The 25,393-nt window shown below is 37.3% G+C and overlaps 2 protein-coding genes across 2 annotated transcripts in view; one reads left to right on the top strand and one right to left on the bottom strand.

Annotated features, from left to right (window-relative positions):
- Window positions 1–2,220: 2,220 nt before the first annotated feature.
- Window positions 2,221–12,738, top strand: LOC121727756 (L-asparaginase-like). Its single transcript, XM_042115741.1, has 9 exons — window positions 2,221–2,370; window positions 3,470–3,592; window positions 6,695–6,807; window positions 7,080–7,205; window positions 7,299–7,423; window positions 8,313–8,545; window positions 9,162–9,322; window positions 11,623–11,736; window positions 12,621–12,738. Exons 1-9 carry the CDS (start codon window positions 2,298–2,300, stop codon window positions 12,669–12,671), a joined length of 1,119 nt encoding a protein of 372 aa, XP_041971675.1. The 5' UTR covers window positions 2,221–2,297; the 3' UTR covers window positions 12,672–12,738.
- A 1,967-nt stretch (window positions 12,739–14,705) lies between these two features.
- Window positions 14,706–25,393, bottom strand: part of LOC121727862 (flotillin-2) — a 235,204-nt gene continuing 224,516 nt past the window's right edge. Inside the window, exons 5-11 of the mRNA XM_042115902.1 lie at window positions 20,854–20,973; window positions 17,923–18,030; window positions 17,386–17,492; window positions 16,357–16,540; window positions 15,747–15,921; window positions 14,962–15,028; window positions 14,706–14,930 (exon numbers count right to left, since the gene is read on the bottom strand). Of these exons, the coding sequence (XP_041971836.1) occupies window positions 14,979–15,028; window positions 15,747–15,921; window positions 16,357–16,540; window positions 17,386–17,492; window positions 17,923–18,030; window positions 20,854–20,973 (744 nt within the window). The 3' untranslated portion in view covers window positions 14,706–14,930; window positions 14,962–14,978. The remainder of the gene's footprint in view (window positions 14,931–14,961; window positions 15,029–15,746; window positions 15,922–16,356; window positions 16,541–17,385; window positions 17,493–17,922; window positions 18,031–20,853; window positions 20,974–25,393) is intronic.

Here is a 25,393-nt window from a genome sequence, read left to right as displayed (position 1 = left end):
AGTATATATTTTAAAGATATAGTCCTCTCACAATAGGCTCTTTAATCCTGAAACCATAAAAATAAGTAAAACTTGCTTTTTAGGCTATAATGCCGTTATGCATAACAAATTGTTTCTAGAAATGACATTGTTCTACAGGGAAAAAGTATCTTGGTACCGAGCAAGATTAGGTAATTACTTAGGTATATTAACTACTGTATTTGTAAATAATATTATACTGATAGTACAAGCTTGGCGGGGGATTTTCCCTTCTTTACGTCTTATTATAGAGCGGAAGAGTTTGTTTGTTTGTTTGAATGTGCTAATCTCAGGAACTACTGGTCCGATTTGAAAAATTCTTTCAGTGTTAGATAGCCCATTTGTCGAGAAAGGCTATAGGCTATACATTATCACGCTAAAGACTAATAGTAGCGAAGAAATAGAGGAAATGTGGAGAAAACGGGGGAAATTATTTGAAAGGGGAGGGGGGAATTTTTGTGGACTAACATGTCTGTGAAATATCTAATTTACGCGGGCGAAGCCGCGTGAAACGTCTAGTGTAAAAATAAAGATCAAGTGAAAAAAGTACTGTTTATATTCATTCTTTCTTAAATAGGTTCCTACTCTACCTATTTTACGAAGAATGAAAAAATACTGATTAGTCTTGAATTTGAATTCCGTAAATAAGGATTTAAAACTGTACAAACTCTGTACAAATTTAAAAAATTAAGTAAGTACTTTAAGTAGGTAAATATTTTTATGTACTTAATATGAATATAATTTTAAGGATGGACGAGTTTATAGTATCAACAAGAGAAATCTGCACGAGTAACTATTTAAGATAAGTAGATTAAAATAATATGATCATTCTCATTTTTTTTCAAATATCTTAAAGAGAGATACCTACGTAACATTTAAAACCGTTATCAGCAACTATGTTTATATATTTCACACGAACGTTAACGTTATTATGCAACGATTTCAAATAACTAAAACTTAAATTCTAGTGCAAAAACAATGATTCGGAATTTTTCCTCATGATTATAAGATTACTGGAAATAATAGTTAATAGTGACTCCACAAATTTAATATTCCACACGATCTGCACACTGTACCAGGCTGAGATATAGGTTATAATATTGTCTGTGAAGTGTCGTTATAGTTGGGGAGGAGAAGAGGGGATTTCGGGACGGGACAGACGAGCGTGTCAGATTAAGCTTGTATAGGTACAATAGACATAACTACCAGTAGTTCGACTGCAAAGAGACGGACGTGTTTCAATATCTGTCAAATTCGTCGGGCTTCACTAGGATTATGAACGGAATGTGTCTGGCGCTGGCTGCTATAATTTTTTTTGAAATATTTAAAATAAAGATTTCAAAATTGGATTCTGACAATTTTAATCACATGTGCCAAAAGACAAACAACACTACGACCAAAGAGGAATACGTCCATCGAATATGTCATATTTTTAAATTTGTAGGTACCACAAGTTAACAACCCTAGCACAATAGACATAACGACCAGTAGTTCGACTGCAAAGAAACGGACAGGTTTCAATATCTGTCAAATTCGTCGGGTTTCACTAGGATTATGAACGGAATGTGTCTCGCGCTGGCTGATACAATTTATTTTTAAATATTTAAAATAAAGATTTCAAAATTGGATTCTGACAATTTTAATCGCATATGCCAAAACACAAACAACAATACGACCAAAGAGGAACACGTCCATCGAATATGTCATATTTTTAAATTCGTAGGTAATAAGTTAACAACCCTAGCGACGATTTTCGTCATAATACGTCAAATTTAAAAATTTCAACATCAGTTCTAAGTCGGCATACTCTATCATTCTGTCTACTCTGGTATAGGCTTCCGAGTTCCGACATGTGTCTTGTTATCATGGTATAGAAATCAGATTTCCCACGTGGTGGGTTAAAAAAATATTGAAATGTCATCGGATCTGTCAGACGATTCAAAGGTTATATAAGCCTATATTTTAAAATATAAAAAATTTCACTAAACTTAATGATTTAGTCCTTGTTGTCTTAAATATATTTATAATTTACCTAAATAAGCAATTTTCTGAATATATTTTATTTTTCAAAAATTTAAAATGGCTGCAGTTTCTGAACCCACCGCTAAAATAAAAAACGATCCTATTATTCTAGTTTAAAAAACCTACTAGGTTTCCATGACGCTCGAATACTTAGCACCTTCCCCTCCCCTACTATTAGTGTACACAATTATAGATATCACAATCTTGATTAGGTACTGTCAATTTTTCTCCCAGTCTCGTTCTAGTCTCACGTCAAAATGGTGACAGTTAAAAGAATACTGGTCATCTACACCGGTGGTACCTTTGGGATGCTGAAGAATGAAAAAGGAGGTACATTTTTGTTCACTTTCATGAGTATTTGTTTTGCGATTATAAGCTTTATTGTCGTGGTATTTATGATCGTCTTATAGAATCGAACTCTACATTACATCAGATTATTAAGTAAACAAACTAAGTATAATAAATCGCGCCAAATGAATGTGGCTTTTCTGACGTTTTCTGCAACTTAGTGTTCTGTCCTTTGCTTTCTAGACATTCCGGAGGTGCTTTTAGGGTTTCGTAGGGTCTGTCCGTCTGTCCGTCTGTCTGTTATTAAATTCTATTGATACGTTTATTTTCCTTATCTTTTAAATATTTTGATAAATTGTGTTAAATGACAAATTATGGTATTTTTATTAAAGATCATTGGACATTGATTGTTTAAATGTATCTAGTAAGTACCTGATTTTATGTTAATTATTAAGATAAAGCATATTAAAAAAAAACGTAATTGAATAAAAATAATAAGTGCTAAATAGTTAAATACATATTCCTGCTAGTACTTAGTGTCCTAGTATATTGTACCACCTCAATTAGCAATTGTTCATATTATTAATATCCAAAGATTAACTTAATCTTAATCCCCCGAGCAAACGACCTTGACCATACATTTAAGACGCGTTGCCGAGATCGCACAAAAATCCTATTTTTACTTATCTTAGTTCAAAATAGATCTAAAAAAAATTAAAAAAAATGTAGTTAATGAAATAATTGTCTATCTATTGTCGTGTGTTTCAAATAAACGTAATTTGTAAATACCAGGGACTAGGGAGATGCTGAATGTATGCTTCAATTTTATTACTTTGGAAGCTAATAATATCATGATTCATGAGTATAATAAACAAATTTAAAACTGGGAAAGGAATTTTGATATACTGAAGATGATTGCTGTATAATTTTATTACTACTGTATATTAAATTATGAGTTTATAAGGCTCTAAATACGGTAAATTATGGAGTCTCCGTAGGGGAAGGGCCTTAATTTAAAACGATTACCTAATTAAATTCTTTTTCTCATATTATAACCAATTTATATAATAACTATAATCACCATCATTATATTCGGCTACTGGTTCATTTATTAAATTATATTGCCCATTTTATTTTTCAGTGTTGGTACCACAGAAGGACATAGAGCACCGTGTGATCCGGAAGCTGCCGCAGCTACACGACAATGAGTACTGGAAACAGAACCTCCACGGCACAGACATGGAGGAGTACGTCGCGCTACCTGGTATGTTATTTATTTTTTATAAAAAAATCTGCCAAGTGTGAGTCGGACTCGCGCACGAGGATCCTGTACCGTTATAGAGCGAAAGTAGGCAAAAAAATGTGTTTTTTGTATGGGTGCCTCCATTTCTGTACCTGTAAATAATAGCTTAGTTTTATTCCCTCTTTTGTTTACACTTAGATTTAAGATTTCATATTAGTAATTCCTATTGGAAAATGTTTATCTTGTGTCTCATTTTTATAATATTGCTGTCCCTTTCGCACGGGAATGTAGTGTGTTTCACACAATTGTTATTGCTGTATCTTTCTTGCATAGTTGCACTCGAACTATTGTTGTCTCTTTTTTACATGGCTTTGTTTTACACATTTTATTGTTTATTTATCTTATAAGAATGTTTGTTTACCATTGTATTAGCTTATAAAAATCCCATTTGATGTCATATTATGTGTAAAATGTTATATTTCAATAAACGGACTGCATTCGTTCGACAACAACCGATAGAACCCCACGGGCTCTAACGGTACAAATTTCCTATATAAACACGCACTTTCTCGGTGCATACACATTCACTTCCGACAAGCCAAGCAGATGCATGCGTAAGCCCTGCTCCACCACACTCCGCTCCAAGCAGTACCAAGTTTACTCCTGTGTTTCCTTCTCGTCTCCTGCACCTCCTTCTCCAGAAATCTTCCATCCGGCATCCTTCACCTTCAAGATACAGTCCACTGCTCTGCCACCCGGCGACCACGGCCCCGCCGAGTTTGTCGTGTCGCCAACAGTACCTATATTTATTTTTATATATTTAGTCTTAGTAATAGGGTCCCGTTTTTATCCTTTGAGTACAGAACCCTAAAAAGGGGCAAACGAGCAAACTGGTCACCTGATGGAAAGCAACTACCGTCGTCCATGGACACTCGCAACATTAGAAAAGCCGACAACGCACCTGTTCTAGGGGGGCTACCTTTTAATCACAAGAATGGGAACCCCTGAATCTGATATGGAGACGTAGAGGTCGGTCATGTGCACTGGTAATTTAGGGAGGAGGAAGATAAAAATAAATATCTTTATTGCACTGTGCAATACAGGGCAAGCGTCATTTACTCTGGTTTTATATAAATCGCCCAAAAGTAAATTCGAGCCCGTTTACTCATATCCCAAAAATAACAAATAATTTTCTGAAGTTCTGACAAAATTTTGAGTAGAAACTTCTTGAGCTTATTTTTGCATTCAAACAATAACAAGTTATATACCTAAGTACATAAAATGTACATATTTACAGTTTACTAAGTATTCACAAGGAAATTTACAAAAAAATGTTATAAGTTATAATTATTAAAGACGTGAGTGGAAGAACTAGATTACTAACATTTTATTACATACGAACAATTACTCATTTTTCCCTTATAATTTTACCAAACCTTGGAACTTACCTGCTTATCATCTACCAGAATCTGATGGAAAATTTTGACAGAAGATTTTTAAAAAATGTCCTTGATCATGATACATTTTTATATTTGCATGTTTCACACACAGAATCAGCCGCTATAAGGAAAAAAAGGATCAAAATGTTCTATTCCAATTACCCCGGTATTGCTAGAGTCAATTTACTTTCTCACTTTTTGCCATCAGATCCTGGTAGACCTATAATAAGCTACACTTAAAAACCAGTTTTTTTATTTCAAATCATAATTCCGGCCATAAAGCCTCCATTTATGCAAAAAAACGGCGATTTTTAGGGTTCCGTAACCAAGGTGTAAAAACGGGACCCTATTACTAAGACCTCGGTGTCTGTCCGTCTGTCTGTCCGTCTGTCTGTCTGTCTCCAGGCTGTATCTTAAAAACCGCCTGTGTATATCTGTTGCCGCTATAACAACAAAGACTAAAAAAAATATAATTATATATTTAATTTTTACTCGATATCAATAAGGGCAAAACTTAGACACTTGAAAAATATTTACACAATACTCAATTGTATTTATTCTTTAAAAATGAACAGTAAAATTAAAATAACTTAAATAATTAAAGGGGACACCCATACAAAATATACAATTTTTACCCTATTTTTGCTCTATAGTGGTACGGAACATTTATTTATTTAAAAAAACTTAAAAACTAATACATTTAAACCTCGCCAAACCAAGGTTTATCGGTGAGATACGCTAATTAACATTTTTTTATAATATCTATAATATTCTATTGCATACAATAAATATACTTAAGTAAAACTATTGTGGAGATTGTGGACTGAGACAATGTACCAAACATCTGCTTTCTCAAATCCATTCCCATGCAGGAGCAGTGTAACTCGCACTTGGAAGACTTTATTTAACTGTTACTTACCTGCTTCTTCAACTGACGTCTTCAATTTATTATTATCGCTTTATTCATAATAATTGAACTACAAGATTCCAAGTAATTATATTTTATAGTAATAACATAATATTTTAAACAGAATCTTAACACTTATAATTATATAATAATAATAAGTAGTTACTAATAATTATTCACTTTGAATTAAAATTTTAGCGCAATTTTATTTATAAAAAAATTTGACGAACACTGCACATAACAATAAACTGTCACAATATGACCAACGCGCGTATAATTTATTAATGGTGATTGGTTATCGATTTTTCTCAGCAATGACTAAAGCTAAGAAATTAAAGATCATTGTCAGTTTTCATCATGTCTTTGTCTTTGAATTACCATAAGTTATAACCATCAAATCCGTCTTCATACCCATACAAATTGCCGATCCGGGCATCCGTATGGGTATGAAGACGGCATTTTTTTTTGAATTCCCAGCATTGTTCTCATAGAAAAAGTTGTTCAGTTTGACGGGCTCATTTGATGGTTTCAAGGATAACGCTGTTTACACTAACACACTGTAGATATTAAAATATACTTATCACCAGTGCCGAATTTATATTTTTATGAGAGCAGGTCACTTTATTTCCGCCCCCCATGTATGTAATCTGTAGGGTCTTTATGGACTCTGCCCTCCTAGGACGCTACCGCCCCTAGGCCGTGGCCTATAACGGCCTATTTCTAAATCCACGGCTGCTTATCAGTGTAATGAGGTACTGAAAGATGAACTGTTTTCAGACGGCAAAGACACAGACATCAAGGTGTTGTACAAAATATACGAGTACGACGAGCTGAAGGACTCCTCCGACTTCAATAATGACGACTGGCTCAAAATGGCTAGAGATATCAAGGTACGTACGTAAAATTTATATTTGAAGTTCTCCGGCGGGAAGTTAATTAATCTTTTTGTCTTAAATTTACCGTTCAATCGGATACTAGAATGATGAAATCTCGCATGATGAAATTACGCCAACATGAAATAAAACCACAAAACTTGAGAGGTGTCAAGGGACACCCGGATGGAACGAAGTTATAAAAAAAACACGGTCAAGTGCGAGTTGGACTGGCCCATGAGGGGTTCCGCAGTATCAATTAAGCCCTTAGAAAAACACATTTTTTCCAGAGATTCTACCACGATTACGACGGGTTCGTGGTGCTGCACGGGACCGACACGACCGCGTACGGCGCGTCGGTTCTGTCCTACATGCTGGAGACCGTCGGCAAGACCGTCGTGCTCACTGGTGCTCAGGTAAGCCACAACTCACAGTTTTGCTATACCCTAGTCTCAACAAGAGAAGATAAGAAACATTAGGATAACAATTCAAATGTTCCACATGTGCAGGTGCCGATCTTCCAGCCCCGCAGCGACGGCAACAACAACCTGTTCTGCGCGCTGCTGGTGGCCGCCACGCTGCACATACCAGAGGTTACGGTGTTCTTCGGCGCCAAGCTCTTCAGGGGCACCAGGTATACAATCAAGTTTAGAATCCCATTTAAGGATCGGTGTCTATTCTAATGAAATCTACCTATTGGGTAAGTACATATAAATATGTTACGCTCAAAGACCGAAAACGCTCAGTGAGCGGAAAAATAGCTTACAAGGCGTTGTGGTCACAGTGAAACAGCCATGACCGACGCGAAATTTGCGTTGTGGCTGTTTGTCGTTGTGCGACAGCGTTTTCGGTCTTTGAGCGTAAATTACGTATAATTATATTATGTATAGATTGATTTATTGAAAGAAGGATAAATAGGTACTTACTTTTCTTTGCATTAATTCCTTTCTGGAGTCTCCGCTATCTTACTCAAGCTGAAGCAATGAATCTTCCACTTTAAGGGGGCGGGCGACTAACCCTAAAGTGTCGATTTTATAATTCATTTTTATACTTGAAAATAAGTTCCGAATTGTTTCATTTTCTAAAATTAGATACTACATTATATTTCCGAGAATTCGATCTGAGCAAAAACACGATATCTTAAAATTTTCTCGATAGAAAAAAATCACAAAGATGCATCTAATTTTCACGAATTTTTTATTTATTGCCATAACCGTGCCTTTAACTAAGTCAATATTTTAACACATTGTATAAAATTCTATCATTGAGAGATCGACCTAGCGGATTTTTAAAATGTTGTAAGTATATTTATCGAGTTAAGGAGAAAAAACTAATTTGGCGATAAATCCGCGTCGTTCTTTTTCACCTGGCATATGAAAGACGGGCGTGAGTGTGAAGAGAGAAGGATGATGTTTAATTTTTGGGGTTAGTCGCCCTCTTAAATTATTCCAAATACGCTGACAAAAATAATAATCGTCATAACTTCTAAAGTGACTTAACCGGTAACCCCTACTCAATTCCAGGGTGAAGAAAGTGTCAAACACCAGGATCCAAGCGTTCGATTCCCCCAACTTCCCGGCGCTGTTGGAAGCGCGGACGACGTTGGACATCGAGCCCAAGATGCTCATCCACCCGGCCGGCTCCGTGCCCGACGTATGCCAGATCCATGACCAACTCTCGCACAAGGTGTACGTACTAAAAGTCGCGCCCACCATCACACCCGAGATTATTAGAGCTGTGTTCAATGGAATGGATGGTGAGTAATTTTAGTTAGTAAAGCCAAAAGGGTAGTGATTTCGTTGTTTTTATTTGTTTTTTTTAAGTAGCGCCTAAGCTATAGATCAGATGTAGTGTAAGTACATGGGCGTACCCAGGTTCTGGGCCAGGGGGGGGGGGGGGGGCAAATTACCCAGGTTCTGGTGCCAGGGGGGGGGGGGCAAATCACCCAGGTTCTGGGCCAGGGGGGGGGGCAAATCATATCAGATATTGCAAACAAATGGCAAAAATTAATTTTTAATTTTTATAGATAAAAGTACTAGATAATATACTTAGTAGGAACGTCAACATGATCCAGGGGGGGGGGGGGGGGCAGCCAACCCCCTCCCCCCCCCTCGGTACGCCCATGGCCAAGTATTACCATAGCATAGGCCTTAGCCAACACTTTTTCGTTATATCTATTCTTTACAGAATCGCCGATCAATGTTAAATGTCAATTCAACACATTTTGATGTGGTGATGATGACACATGATGATGTTCCTAGGTGTGATCATCATGGTTCCCATCATGTCATTGTTTTATGTCGTTGGCGTAAAGATCCTAAGGTGTGAAGGTGGATAAACCAAAACCTAACATTCTTTTTTCTCTCTTCCAGGTGTATTATTAGAAACATACGGCAACGGTAACATTCCTATCAAGCGGAAAGAGATATACAAAGAGATAGAGAGAGCAGTGAAGAACAAAGTACTAGTCGTTAACGTGACGCAGTGCATAAACGGCACAGTGCTCGGCAAGGCCATCTATGAGACAGGATTGGTAAGAAAATGATGCCTTCGTAACGCCTTCGTGGTCCAGTGGTTTAGAGCGCGGCTTTTGACACGGAGGTCGTGGGTTCGATTCCCGCGTTGGAAACTTGTTATTTCCAAGTTTGATTAGGACAATGCAGGCTGATCACCTAATTGTCTGACAAGTAAGATGATCCATGCGTCGGATGGGCATGTAAAAAGTCGGTCCTGCGCATGATCTCTCGCCAGTCGTGTCGGTTGTGGGGACACAATATATTGTATATCGATGTGATCATGTGTCGTTATATTATAGCGATGTTCGATGCATGTGGTGAACAGCTAACATTGTGCAGCTTGGTGCAAGCTTGGTGCAGCAACCCGAGAGGTCGTTTGTGTAATAAACGTAATCCAGTTAGCAAAGGATTTTATTTATGAACACTCATTCTAGTTACCCTAACGTAATAATATAGGGTGTAACACGGTCTTCCGTTCCACTGGGTTGTGAGAGTAAAGGAACAGAGAGTGCTCTTGTGTACTGCGCACACACTTGGGCACTATAAAATTGCTCCTGCGTAACTGGCCTGGTTTCAATGAAACCGGCCACCGTCACCGAAACCGGTGTGGGAGTTATTATTAAGAAAATGGTAAAGTACGGTAGTAAAGCACGTAGATCCGTATTCCGTACATTGACTTATGATAATTGCTATACCTAATGGCGCTCCACTGGCGTTTAAAACGCTTTTAAAGCTTTTTAAAACGAGACAACGTACAATTTCGTCAAGGTACCATCGAGGAAGTTGATTCCTATGCAATTGACAGACCAACGTTATGTGGTCGAATATGTCAATTCAATATTAATTGTGATCTGTCAGCTGGGTTTGACGTAACGCAACCAAACTACTTAGGTCCCCGATTTGCATAGGAATCAACTTCTCTGATAGTACATTACACTTTGTTGATACACTATCGCTGCCATTTACAAAACATTGTTATTTAAATCAAAATGAGTAACTACCGCGCTCAGGTCTCAGTGACATTTAATTATGATTTACCTTCAATTTAATGAAAAGTTTGACAGATAACGTATGAGGCATAAGTTAAAATTATTTTTAATTAACTACATTTAATTTAGATTTTTAATTTCAGTTTAGAAGATTAATGTTCATCTCTGAATGCGGCAGTAAAATTATGTTATGATTAGACAGTATATTGGCTTTCGACTTGCGAGTGAAGAAGTAGCAATATATTAATTTCTAGATCTACGTCAAAAAGAGCCAGGTCCTACCCCATAAAACCTATGCTCATCAACCCTTTCCAATCAATTTTTTTCTTTCAATAATTAAAAAAAACAAATCAGTTTTGACATTTGAGAGCTAATTTAAGTTAAACGTTATTCTCTTTTTAGGGTTCCGTAGTCAACAAGGAACCCTTATAGTTTCGGTCTGTCCGTCCGTCTGTCTGTCCGCAGTTTTGCTCAGAGACTATACGGCCTACAAAGCTGTAATTCGTCATGAATGCATATCTTAATGATGCCAACAAAATGGTACTTATATAAAAATCTTTAAAAAACATTTTTTACGGTACGTACCTCCCCTACACATCAATGGGGTGTTTTTTTTTTATCGCATCCACCCCACCGTGTGCGGTGTCGTTGGATAGGTTTTTTTAAACATTATGAGTATTCAAAGATCTTTCCGATTCCGATTCCCGGGATCCATTTGTGAAATAGGTATAAAGTTTTAAAGTTAAAAAAATTGTTAGAGTCCGATGTCACCCCCTCCCCTTCTATCAGCTAAACGGCTGCTTCTGGAAATGTGAAAAAATTCACGGGAGTAGAAAATATACCTACTGAATTTTAAAGGACAACTGTCACAGCTAAGAAGACTTCATAAGTTATTGAGTAATAGTCGTTCAACTAAAAAAATATATTCGGAACTGAGATTATTTTGTTAGTAGTGTAAAACACGTTTCAATTTTCCCGGGTCTGGATGTATATTAAATATGTGTATGATATAATAAAAATCTTAAATATATGTATAGTATAAAAGTATTAAATATATTTCCGTTGTCTGGTACCTGTAACACAAAGTCCTTTAGGTACTAGGTCCTTTAGGTACACCACGTCAGTCTGGCCCCGTGCTAAGGCACGGGGCCAGACTGACGTGGTGTGAAGCGCCATAGATTTTATTATTATTATTACTATTATTTATTGACTATAAAAAAAATATAAAAAACTAGCGGCACTAAGGAACCCTATATTGCGCGTGGCACGACACGCACTTGGGCGGTTTTTATACAAGTAGAAATAACAAGTAAGTATGTATGTTTCAGCTGCTGGTGGAGTGCGGCGTGGTGCCGGCGTTCGACATGACGGCGGAGGCGGCGCTGGCCAAGCTCTCCTACGTGCTCACCAAGACAGAGCTCTCGTACGAACAGAAAGTTGAGGTAATAGACATTTTTTTATATAATAAAGGGGCAAACGAGCAAACTGGTTACCTGATGGAAAGCAATAATCTAGGAACTTGTTTTGTCTCAAAAACTAATAGAAAAAAAATACCTAATTTGAGCTAAACTGTGACGTCACGTCGACCGGTTGAAAAAAAGGAATGAGCAATTTTTATTCGACTATACTATAATATACACGCTGTGACTGGTGACTGGTGAGCACAGATAACCCCCTGTGGGGGTTATCTCATATCTGTGTTGGTGACCCATGAGTTAGATACTTTTAATCAAACAAATGAGCAACAAATTGATCTATATTCTATATCGTCAAATATTTACTAGCCATTAACTACAGTTAAGTATGGAAATTGGATACCTATTCCTTCTACCTTTCTTCTGATTAATTTCGTTGCCACGTCCCGAGGGACGAGCTAAATCTGTCTTGGGACCCAAGACAGATTTAGCTCGTCCCTTAATTTTTACCCTTCGTCCCTTAATAAAGCGTACCACTTTTTTATAGCTACTGTGGCGTACTGATGATAAGAAAATTGCCCATTATCTAGGCCAACTTTTATATCCGATTTCGATAGCAGACTAAAGAACAGACTTTCGGAAGACGAGCATTGCTCGTCGTTTCGGAGCGCGATATGGCACGCGAAGTACATACACATGCGGTATCTATCATGATCTATGTCTGTGGTTCAGTTTCATCAAACCGGTCAAATCCGGTCCGGATTGAAAATGACGTCGTATTGCAATCCCCAGTAGCAAGGGCTTCAAAAAATATTAAATTTTATTGCAATTACATTTTTTATAATTAGCACTGTATTTTAGCAAAATTTTCCAAATGGCGACAAATGTTAAAATGACACTTTTGTTTACAGTTGATGAAGACGAACATACGAGGAGAACTGAACAATCCGAATCACAATTAATTTAGACTTAATTAATTTTAGCTTGTAATATTATAATGTAAATAAAGTTTTGTACAGTTGTTACACATTTTATTTGTTTTTTTGTTCTAAATATGTTGAAATTATACCTCGCCCGCTTGAAACCTAAGACCTAAGTGATTTAACTTAAAAAAATCACAATCTCACTAATAAATGAAACGCTGATTGTAAAATAAAAATATCAGTTGGATACACACGTTTATTATAGAAATATAATTTTAATTTTACACAATTTTTATATCAATTAATAATATTTCGAATAAATGTCTAATAATATAAAATATGAGGACACAAAACATTTTCAATTTTCGAAGGCGAAGGATATACGTTCTAATACAGGGTATACAATAAAAATTTCAAAAAATCGACGAAAAGGCAGTGCCTAATCGAACACTTACTTTCTCTAGTTACTAGTAGGTACAAAATCTATGCTCCAACCAAGCCTAGAATTTCTATGAAGAAGTACCCACTACATTTTACAAGACTTAAATAAAAGGAATGCGGTCTTTAAAACATAAATTAATTGTTTAAAATGTAGGTAAAATTGGTAAAATATAACAAAAACATCAACAATAAAATACTTAAATAAAAATAAATTACTTGTATGGCACTTTATGTCATATACGTATAAAATTCAGCGTGTAATACCTTAGAGCAGGGGTTCCCGATCTTTTTCAGCCTGCGGCGCAGTTGCACGTCAATATTTTGTCACGGAGCCCTACTCAACCTAGCTATTAGAGAAAGCTACATAAATAAATACCTTTAATCATTATAGTTAGGTTATGCAGGTAAATAATAATAAACAAATATTTAATCATGTACGTGCTTCACCTAATTAATATTATAATTTTATTTTTTGTGTATTTGTGGTTTCGGATAATGATGGAGGATCGACTTACGGCGCCCCTCTTGCCTTTCCACGGCGCACCAGGGCGCCGCGGCGCACTGTTTGGGAACTCCTGCCTTAGAGACCTAAGGTTAGTTAAATAAATGCTCAAAATAAACCTAAAATACAAAGTATTTTGTGCGGAAGCAGCTCTTGTGCTAGATACCAGCTATGCTAACATAAAATAAAGATTTTAATCAAAATACCGCATTCCACGGACAATAATTTTCAAAGTTTTTTCAAACTACAATAGAACCAAACACAAACACACAACTCCATAGATATCTAAATAACCTCTTGACGACAGAAAGGATTGCTTTTTACATTTGTACTTTGAAATACGCTATGCGGCTTGACTTGCATTGCGATAAACTTGGAATAAAAATTTAATGGCCGGTTTATCTATTCAGTAGTTATTTTCATTGACTAACTATCAAATCTATTGAAATAATAAACTTCTGCCAAAAACCCCAAAATTCACTCATGCCCTGAACATAAGTAAATTTTATAATTTAAGTCTCTTTTGGAGTCCCTATCACAAGATTGTCATGTCCCAAATGTAGGAACTACTGAGAAATTAGATAGTTAGCTTACCTAGTTTATCGCGGTGTAAGTCAAGCTTTGTTATAGTATGGATTTTCTAACCACGTCACACTATTGGTTTTGACGCACGGAACTGATATAAGGATAGTATAGTTCTGAGGTGGTCTTCAAAAGAAGATCTTATTTCAAAATCTCCAATACGCCATTAGTTTTTACTTCAAAATCCTTTTCCATAGTATGACTAAGTCAGAGCAGAGTGCAGACGGTTACAAAAATAGCAGATTTCAAACTTTAAGTCTCATTCTATTTCTCACTCTAGCACACTTCAGAGACGTTTGTTCACATTTAAGGCTACTTAAATATTCTTTGAGTGTATGAGGCCCTTAAATAATGACTTTAATCTACAGTTGTACTAGGGACATTGTAATATATTCCAAAGAGAATGTTGCCTCTCCACTTGGCGCATGATTGATAGTACTGGCGTTTATGATGGTTTACAGGGGCATATTGTCTATGATTGCCCATAATCGTCATTTCTTGTGCTTACTGTTGACAGCTGCGCAATCGAGTTGGTAATCATGGTTTTCCATCATAGCGAAACGTGAATAGAGGCCTTTACGGTAAGAATCAAAAGTAGAGGCTACATTGTCCTTCCTTTGAAAAATACCTTAGTATTTCTTCGTCACAATATTACGGTGGGATTAATTTTATTAAAGAATATTTTGGACCAAACTTTGCAATGGCTGCTAAATATTGGCAGTAATCTGATATTAGAAATGTATGGAATGCGTACAATGTGAGGCGCATCGTAGCATAAACCTATATTAAGTCTATGCATCGTAGTATGTCTGTAGCGATGTTTAGGAGACTGTTGTTTCCTTCTTCTTGCCCAATGGCGATGCATTGTCATCTGTAACAATATAATAAATAATAATTAATTATTATATTATTGTATCTAAATACGGTGCATTAGTCTCTGGTTTAAAATTATCACATATTCTTAGTTCCTCGGCCTCTGGATAGATGGCGTTGAGTGCTGTAAACAGCAATCAACGCCATCTATCGACTTAATCGACTTAAAAGTCGCACTATTTAATTTATTTTGATAAGTGGAACAAAGGGCTAGATATTCCCAGCCCTACTAAGTTCATCAATCGTTATAACTTATTATTTATCATAATATTGTTATCTCATCATTTTTTTCGTCATAAATGGTCATAATTATTAAGACAGCGAACGCATTTTTTTTATTATAGGATTATTAATGCGCTTATTCGGCGTGTTTGATGAAAAGTCACCACGAATTCGAGTCATTCGATTCACACACTCACAACTTTAAGGTCGATATGCAAAGCTCGGCGCAATATGCGTGTCCAAAAATCGAACACAGTGCATTTCCACCAAGCTATCCTTAACGTAACTTACATCGTTCATTTTGGTGTACTTAAAACTTTACAAAACCTGTGCCGGTTGGGTGCAGGCGCTTCAGCACCTGCGTGAGGTCGAGGCCGGTGAGGGAGCGCAGCGCGGGCGGCAGGCCCCCCGCCAGCCGCGCGATCTCGCCCGTCGCGCCGCTGTCGCCCACGAGTACTACCTCGTCCGTCCTGGCCGGGGGTGCTACTACATACCTGTGCCGGTTGGGTGCAGGCGCTTCAGCACCTGCGTGAGGTCGAGGCCGGTGAGGGAGCGCAGCGCGGGCGGCAGGCCCCCCGCCAGCCGCGCGATCTCGCCCGTCGCGCCGCTGTCACCCACGAGTACTATCTCGTCCGTCTTCGCCAGCGGTGCCGCAACCTCCGCCGCGATCTGGAAATTTTATAGTACTTAATACGTGCACTAGAGCAATTTTTATGACCAGGAAAGAAGCAAACGCCGCCCAAGGACACTCGCAACACAAGAGGAGTTATCTCCCCGAGGACCAAAGCGGGTAACTCCTCTAGTGTTGCGAATTGCGTTTCTGGTCCTTATAATTACCATAATAATCATTTTAATAAGCGGGCACTGTTAGCGACCTCCGATTATTACTTTAGTCACCTGACAAAACACAACAGTTAAGGGTTATTACACGAGTCACGACGTTTGTCTGAATGGAAGATGACAGTGGTAGACGGATTTTACTACGATCGAGCTGACCCATTACGTATCGAACAAGACTCTGTCATAGTCTGTCATAGTCAATCATAACTCATAACCTAATCTGTAAAGGTCTAAATGATTGTCCATCAAGGCTGTGGCACTCACCCTGGGCAGCGCCTCCAGCACGAGCGCCATGATGGCGGCGTCGCCGTACTGCTTGTACACCTTGGCCTTGGCGAGCATGCGCTCGGCGTCCGCTTTGCCCACGTCGCCGATGTCCATCGCCTCCGCCACGCCCAGCACCTTGATGCGCTCCGCGTCCGCCTTCGCCGCCTCCACCTTCTGTGTGCTGTTGGCAGAAACAGAAAGCACAATCAGAGAAATGTATTTCAGACACATCGCGTATATAATTTGATCGCATTGTATTCTCTCACGCAATCAGGGCCGGATTTATATTTTTTATGAATATAGACTTAATTTTGCCGCCCCTATGTACGAGCTCTGCCGCAACCCTAGGACGCTGCCGCCCCCCCCCTAGGACACCAAAGAACGCTGCCGCCTGCCGCTTATAGGCCATGTCCTATGGGTCATGCTAAGTATCTTATCTAGTACTTTTATCGAAAATCTAGTACCTTCATAGAAAAATATCTAGTACTTTCATAGAATAGAAAACTTATAAAAGATATGAGCGATTCTTTCACAGAAGACGTAATAAAACGATTTGTCGAAGACCCTCGAAAATTCCTTTTAAAATAGACAATGTACAAAGGTACCTGGTTTAAGAATTTTATAAAGAAAAAGTGTATAATTTTTTAAATACCTAACACCTATCTTATATAAAATCTGTTCCCCCCCCCAGAATCCATGCAGTGCCTCCCATGGGTACTCCCATGCAGTGCCTAATGCCTATACATAAATCCAGAGCTGCATGCTATACGTGAACGCTATACGTGAATATTGTAAGTAAATTATTATCACGCTGTACAGCTTTCTCGTTATAGTTCAGCAAACGGCGCGGCGACGTCATTCGCTATAATTGTCCAGGTGAAGTTTTCACGGCAATTATTGGTAGAAAGCTACCCATCTTTGGTCAGCCATAAACGTAGTTGGCAGAATGGATTTATCAATAGATTGAACTTCCCGGCACGTAGCCACCATCGTTAAAGCCTCTAAAGACCACACAAGTATATTTACCGCAGACCCTCGGCGATGGCCTGCACCCTGTAGGCCTCCGCCTCGGCCGGCAGCCGGATGGTGGCCGTCAGCTCCTCCTCGCGACGCATTATCTCCTGCTGTTCCACCTGGAATCAATACGGTATCGTTTTTATTATCATCATCAACAATATCGCAATAGACAAATCGAGTTTCCTTGACAGGTAACACCCGGCAAAAATTACTACTAAGGTTTATTAGACTGTACGGTCCACAGTGTTTTAACATGTAAGATTTCTTAAATATCACTGTATTTTTTTTTATTAGGATCTATAAATAGTAGGGAATTTCACGAATAAAATAGATTTGATATTTCGAAAGGGAAATACCTACTTCATACTTTATGCAAAATATAATGCTGTCGCAAAAAATATAATCTATAAGTACACACTGTTTTATTTTATCACGGTTTACTTAAATGATAATATAACCATAAAGCTAACCCGTTTTAACAAAGAAGGGGACTGCAACAAATGTTGACTATAAAGTTTTTCCAGACAATAGAACGTGACAGATTACCTCAATCTGTTTGCGACGCTCCACGACCTCAATCTGTATCTCCTCGTTTCGTATTTTCTGTTTGATCTTAGCGGCCTGCAGCTCGTAAGCTAGGGCCGCTTCGGCTTTCTGTAACATAAAAAAAAAATTGAGACGTGTCAAGGGACAAGGGACCCGAATGGAACGAAGTTATTTCTTATGTTAAAAAAACCTGTAATATACAATTATTAAAAAAACGCCATCTATTGACGCCCAGGAATACTAACAACGCGTCGCTGTTTATTTTAAAAAACGCCATCTAGTTGACGCACAGGAATACTTACTATCAACGCCCTCTGCCCCTAACATGCAGGTACTAATAAAAAAGTGTCGAGGTCAAATCATATCGTTCTGTCTAGCCTTCATATTTACGCCAAACGCGCCATCAGGAATTTTGTTCCAAAAATTGTACCTAAACTTCTTGTCTAAACCTGGAAACACTATACAGGGGGTAACAATACTTAGTGATAAGTGATAACACTTAATACTTTAGGGTGTCTAAGGGCTCCAGCCCCCATACAAATCCCAAAAAAAAATGCTCTCGCTGCTACATTCACAGTGAACTCTATAAAATACGGGATACATTATTACGCTCAAAAATATTATGTTTTATTTTTATACACCATGTTTCAAATGAGACTTCCCAAGCCTGCACATTGCAATTAAATTTACATTTAACACATGTGCACAGTTTAAATAGTAAAGATGTCTTTCGCTGTACAGCCAAATCACGCTTTATACGGCTATAAACACTTTTACGACCATGTTCTGTCGCTACACATTTTATGTGTCCCGTGCGTAAAGCGACTTAGGTACTCTATAAAAGTAGTTTTATTACAGCGACTGTCATTTGTATTTACATAAAAAGTCACAAAAATATCCTGTGACTAGTCAGAGCTACGCACCTGCAGAATGTTATGTTTCTGTAATTTAAACTCAATGATCAAATTAATAGAATCTAATATATAAAGTTCTCGTGTTAGGTATAAGTACAGTTATGCGCGAACTCCTCCAAAACGGCTCAACCGCTTCTAATGAAATTTTGTATAATATGTACTATCGAGGCCCGAGGGAGTTGATTCCTAGGCAGATAGAGGAGCTACGTAGTTGCTGTCGGCTATCGGCTGGGTTTGACGTAACGCGAACAAACTACGTAGGTCCCCCATCTGTCTATTAATCAACCGTTACGCCTGCGAATAGGTTTTTATCTACTTTTTGGCAAAATAATGTTTGCCGGGTCAGCTAGTTAAATTATAATAAGAAGCCGATATTGTTAGACTTTTGAGCTTGTCAATAATCATTATTATGAACACAAGGGATCCCCAATTATAGCTCACGTACTAGTAAGTAATATTAAGGGTGTCACACACAGAGCAGGTAATGTAAAGATGTACAATGTGTCCCGACACCGGTATCCGATCCTTTAATTTCATGATCTATGGCATATTTTATCGACAAATTGGCCCTCAAAATTTTTCTCTCTCTCACGGTTGTAAAATGGCAGCCATTTTAGTTTTTCTCGGGCTTTCACACTAATCTGACCATTACTTCTCATGTAAATATCCTATAAAGATAAAAAAGGTCTCATTTGATAGCTAAACTTGTGGACTACGCTTACACAGGCAATATGTTATAAATTTCGTGGAATTAAATATAGAAAAATCAAAAATTAAGAAAAAAAAATGTGTATTCTTTAATTAATGGCTTTTTGTGAAGGATCTAGCACATTAAACTGTTTTTTTTTTGTTTTAAAAAGATAGTTTTTATCTTAAATAAATTATTTACTTCAATGCTCTAAGTCAGATAGTTTAGAAGTTATAACGAAATATTATACAATTTGCATGATAATAAAAGCTTGTCGCGCGATTTGTAAATAAAATAGTACCTACCAATTTATATAATATAACTATATAACTGAGTAAATTAATATTATATTTTTATTTTAATAAATTTATCAAGTACTGATAGATTGCTAAGTCTCGCGACAAGCTTTTATTATCATGCAAATTGTATAATATATTGAGGATTATAACTTAATAGTTAAAAAATTTAAGGAGAATCTTATTTTCTTCTTTTTAGACTATTTAAATAAAATCTTTTTTTCAAAAAGTTTTTTTGTTTATAATTTATTTTTTGTTTTTTTAGTTATCTCTGGCTAGATTTCTGCATGACTAAAAAGGTAAATTTCATTTTAAAAAAGTGACCGGATTCAACCGGGCATTTTATAAAACCCGGCTGTCAGTCACGTCATTTCAAGTCACGTAACGTCACGTCATGTCACGTGATGTCACGTAAAGTCACGACACGACACGTAACGTCACATCACGTCACGTCACTTCACGTCACGTCACGACAAGTGAGAAGACGACACGACTTTAATAATATTATTTTTCAATTTACTCTCAATGAGCCCTTTTATTTGATACCCATATTGCGGAAGAGCATTAAAAATAACTATTCCCGTATCTTGGATGAGCCGCCATATTGGATGTAGAATGACGTTACATTCGTTTTCGAGTTTCTTTCAAAGAGCCCTTTCATTTGATACCCATAGTGCAGAAGTGCATTAAAAATAACTATTCCCCTATCTTGGATGAGCCGCCATGTTGGATGTAAAATGAAATTACATTCGTTTTTGAGTTACTCTCAAAAAGCCTTTTCGTTTAATAATCAAATTGTAGGACTGCATAGAAAATAATTATTTCGCCATCTTGGATGGTCGGCCATATTGGATTTAGCCTGATGTCACATATCATATCGTGCATGGTCATCGAAACTAAACGCGTATGCAAAATTTCAGCTCAATCGGTTAAATATATATACCTTAAAATTAAGTTCCAAAATTCCACCGTAACATACATACTTACATACATGCAGAGCAAGTTAAATAAAAGCTTTTAAAAAAACACGTACCGCGGTATTGACTTCCTGGTCAAACTGCGCCTTCTGCAGCTTGAACATGCGCGCGTTGTCCTCGATCCTCGTGTCCATGCTGTACTTGACATCCATAGAGGTCTTCTCGCACTCCGCCTCCTGGAATGTCAGTCAAAATATTTAGAAAAAAAGCTGTGGCACTCGGGTACCGCCGCGGTAAAGCTATTACATAGCATTTTTATCAACTTATGCAATTATAATTCGCATACGTCTAGCCACAAGCACACAATCACCGTGCCGAAGTATGGCTAGGTTAGGCTTATATTTTGCAGTAACATATATTTTGGAAGATAAGTACGAAGTAAAAAAAAATTTCAAAAAGTTAAATAGGAAATTATAATCATTATTAAATTAAAGTTATCTAATTATTATTCAATCTCTTTCATCAGATCAATTTGTTCGTAACCTAGCTATCATTGTAAGAGGGTGCGATTCTCATTTATTATCTAGAATGTCGGTTCGATCACAAGCGCGCGAATATTAAGGCTCCCCCAGACAGGCGCGTTATTATCGGTCGATAATATCGCATGCGTTATTGCGATATCGGTTTTCAGTACATTTTGTATTAGGATGGTCATGTACTTACACACTGCTGCGATAATAATGGCGCAATGGATGTAGGACGTTGCGTTTCTCCGTCCTGCGTTATTCCGATATGAGTTCTAGAATACAAAACATTCTAGAAATCATATCGGACGCAAACGGCCATATACACACCTGCGATAATAATCGGCGTTCTCTCGTAAGAAATATCGGACGATAAAAACGCAGGCTCTGTGTGCGAGGAATCGGGACGTATTATCACAATACCGCATGCGATATTATCGACCGATAATTACGCGCCTGTGTGGAGGAACCTTTATGCTCTTTCCGTTGGGTTATGACTTATGAAGTATATGATATGTACTAGATGACACCCGCAACTATAGAAAGTAAACTATGCTATTTCCCGCGACCCAAAGTATCTCCATACCAAATTTCAGCAAAATCGGTTCAGCGGTTTGGGCGTGAAGAGGTGACAGACAGAAAATGGATAACCATGTGTAATTGTGAAGCTCTCTATATCATGCTCAATTGACGTCAATCATGGGCAATAATATAATAATAATAATAATATCTATGGACGCTTCACACCACGTCAGTCTGGCCCCGTGCTAAGTACCTAAAGGGCTTGTGTTACAGGTACCAGACAACGGAAATATATTTAATACTTTTATACTATTCATATATTTAAGATTTTTATTATATCATACACATATTTAATACACATCCAGACCCGGGAACATTAAAAACTTTTTGTTCCGTCGGCGGGATTCGAACCCGCTTGAGCTACCAACGCGCTCACCACTGAGCCACAGAGGTCGTCGACTCGAATCGAATCTCGAATCGAATCGAATACCATTGTAGAGTACGAATACCAAATGAAGATTAGACGTCAACCATACGAGTTATAAGAATTGGGTCCCTAATAACAAACGCACAATTGAATCTCGTATTGCCTTGAGGTTTATTGAGGGAGGAGATTTCCTTGAGGCCTATTTGCATGTCCACTTTATGAACAGTTCTTTGTGTCATTAGAATATTATGATTGGCTATTGCTGATTGCATCTTCTAGTAAATTCTTCTACGTATGTCCTATTTCAATCGCAATTTCGTTTTGATCATCCAGTATAAAGTAAGCAGCAAAACTTTCGCGCAAACTATCTTTGACTAATAATGCGGTAAAACTTTTATGAACGAAAATAACGTCTTATTATAAAAGTCTCTTTAAACCAGTTTTTACAAATATTACTGTCTTACTATAAGGGCCAACCCACACGACAACCACAACCACACCACAACCACATACTACGTACCACATTTTGCAGTCGTTGTCGACCACTTGTCAGATACCGAGCACATCGGAACCACGGCCGACCACATCGCAACCACAACGCCCCCTCCCCCCCTACAACGCAACTACAAAAAGCTGCAGCGACACCATTTAATCGTAAATACTGCTCGACGACATTTTGTCGTTGGGATGTCGTGTGGCTGTGGTACGTGTGGGTTAGCCCTAAGTCAAATGAGTATAGTGGAGTTTATACAATGACACGGACACGTCCCAACATTTAGGTCAGACAAAAGATGTTCATATTTTGTGATTTTTACGCTCTACATTTCGCCTAAATTGCTTTTTTGTTCTGTAATATTTTTATTAGGATGGTTTAAGTTTTCGTTGCCTACTCCTTTAAAAGAAAGTAAAACATAATTAATTTAATGTTAAATGTAGAGGTAAATATCTGTAAACTGTTCTAATCAGGAGGGACGGCAGTTATCCAGCTAAGACGAGCCAAATGCAAGAGGGCTAATATTATAACCTAAATATGTACTCTATCATCATAATTCATAACCTAAACAGAGGAGGAAACAGACGGAGATACATCCTAAAAACAAGGTACATTTAGCACGCCGCACAGTGGAAAATTTGGGTCCTTATCGGATCAAAAATCTGTAACTTCAAGGTTTTTCATCGTATTGTATTGAGATTTGGCACATGTATACAGTGATATACAAAGATTTTAAAAATAATCAATTTTTGTATTTTTTTCATTGTATACATATTTATTTTAGGTTAAAAAAAAAGAAAAGATAAAAAAGTAATACGAGTAGTTTATTTTTTATAAATAAGTACTAATATGAGTAAAATTATACTTATCACACAAGCATAATAAAATACATAAAATTATAAAATCGTATAGTACCTATCTATGCCTCACACCAAACTAATTTATCTTAGATTAGACAAATCTTATAATATTATTGGTTTTATTCTAGGTTTTAGTTACTTATAATGTTATATCTAATTGTTATTATCCTGGCTATTCCTAACTAAAATTACTTCCGGTGTAAACGTAGGATCACCTTCAGGTACCACCTTCAAAAGACTTAGTGCCTCTTCATCAAGATCCTTCACATTTCTCACATAAGGTTTTCTTAAACTTGAAACGTATGGATCTGAAGTATATAGAAGCGTTTTAAATACGTCTTCATTTGTAGCTATACGGGAACATTTTCTGGCATGGTGCAGGCGCATATTTCTGTAGTCTTTATTGCGCGACTCTAGTGCATCTTCCGACAGTTGCCCAATAGGAAGAACAGAAAAATGTTTGATCACGCTTTCTCCGTGTATAAGTAATTTGTGCACGGAGGATGGCATGTAGTACCAATCATAGTTACTAACATAAATTCGCGCAGTTTCTAAGGCATAAACTCCAAATTTTTCGGGATCGATCATCATTCCAGAAGATAGAGCTTGTAAAATAATATACAAGCGTTTAATCAATGTTTCATCAACACCTGTTATGTTCGCCGAGCAAGTGTAATTGTAAAAGAACCTTCGTGCTGTATTTCCATCACTTGAGTTTCCACTTAATTGACGAGGTTTGTCGATAATTAATCCTAGCTCTTCCCTGAAATGTTTTTGAACAAATTCCTTCTTTTCTTTCTTCAATTTCTTTTTTTCTTCTGTTGTAGCAGACCAAGTCTTAAAGTCAAGATTGTAGCAAATGTGTAATACCATTTCCATGCAGCGAATCCAGGCATGCAATGTGGATAATCCATATTGGTAAGCACTTTCATTTTCAGGTCTAGCAGTCACTTTTAATAGGTCATTCATAAGTCGAGGAGTAGCCCTACATATCGTGCACGTAGAACCCGATGGAGTTTCTGTTAGGACCTGAGCCACCTTACCATCAATCATTGTTAGAAAAAGTTCGTGCTTCACATTTACTGCAACACCATCTTTGTTTATTAATGACGGGCGTAAAGATTCAATTTGTCTGGTAATTTCGTCTACAACTGCCTTAGTTTTTTCAGGAGTTTCTTTACAAAATTCAATAGAAATGGGTCTACAATAAGGAACAGATGAAGGTACTGGATTTTGCCAAATAATGGCTTGTGAGAGGTCATCAATTAATCTAATGGGAACTAATGAAGTGACGAACAGATTGGCATCTGAAATAGTTTCCGATTCTTCTGGCAGTTTCTGCTTGTATTGACTTTGGCCAGATGAACCATCACATCCCCATTTACAGTAAAGGATTAAATTTCTGTGTTGTTCTAGGAAAACTGGATTAATTTTTAAAATTCTGGCAACTGTGTGGTCCAGTAAGTCTTGTATATTAATCACTTTAGCATAAGTATTTGTGATTTCGATTGTAGAAGATGGTGGATAGCAAGTTTGTTTTATTTCTTGTATTTTGTAATATGGGGGTAACATTGTACACTTTCTTTCGTTGGTTAAATTTCTTAGGTACATATATTGTGCTTTAGTTAGATCCAAATCAATAAAAGCACTCAATGCTTCGGTATCAGATAAAATCTTCATTTGGTTTGACTCTTTCCACATAGTCGAGAAAACTTTTTTCTTTTCGCTCTCAGAGTTTCTTAGCTCTTCAACAAGATGAGCCTCTGCATACTCACCTAAGGCCCGCAGTCCTTGCAAAAATGCGTTACAAATGTGCTCAAACCCATATTC

The sequence above is a fragment of the Aricia agestis genome, chromosome 6 (genome assembly GCF_905147365.1).
Source record: "Aricia agestis chromosome 6, ilAriAges1.1, whole genome shotgun sequence".
Taxonomy (NCBI): Eukaryota; Metazoa; Arthropoda; class Insecta; order Lepidoptera; family Lycaenidae; genus Aricia; species Aricia agestis.
This window is presented reverse-complemented; position numbering and strand designations above follow the sequence as displayed.

What these genes read in the sequence shown, in the direction of transcription:
- LOC121727756 (XM_042115741.1), top strand. Translation starts at nt 2,298, where the DNA reads ATGGTGACAGTTAAAAGAATACTGGTCATCTACACCGGTGGTACCTTT. An exon ending in GCTGAAGAATGAAAAAGGAG is followed by an intron (nt 2,371 to 3,469) that starts GTACATTTTTGT and finishes TTTATTTTTCAG; the next exon opens with TGTTGGTACCACAGAAGGAC. An exon ending in AAGCTCTTCAGGGGCACCAG is followed by an intron (nt 7,424 to 8,312) that starts GTATACAATCAA and finishes ACTCAATTCCAG; the next exon opens with GGTGAAGAAAGTGTCAAACA.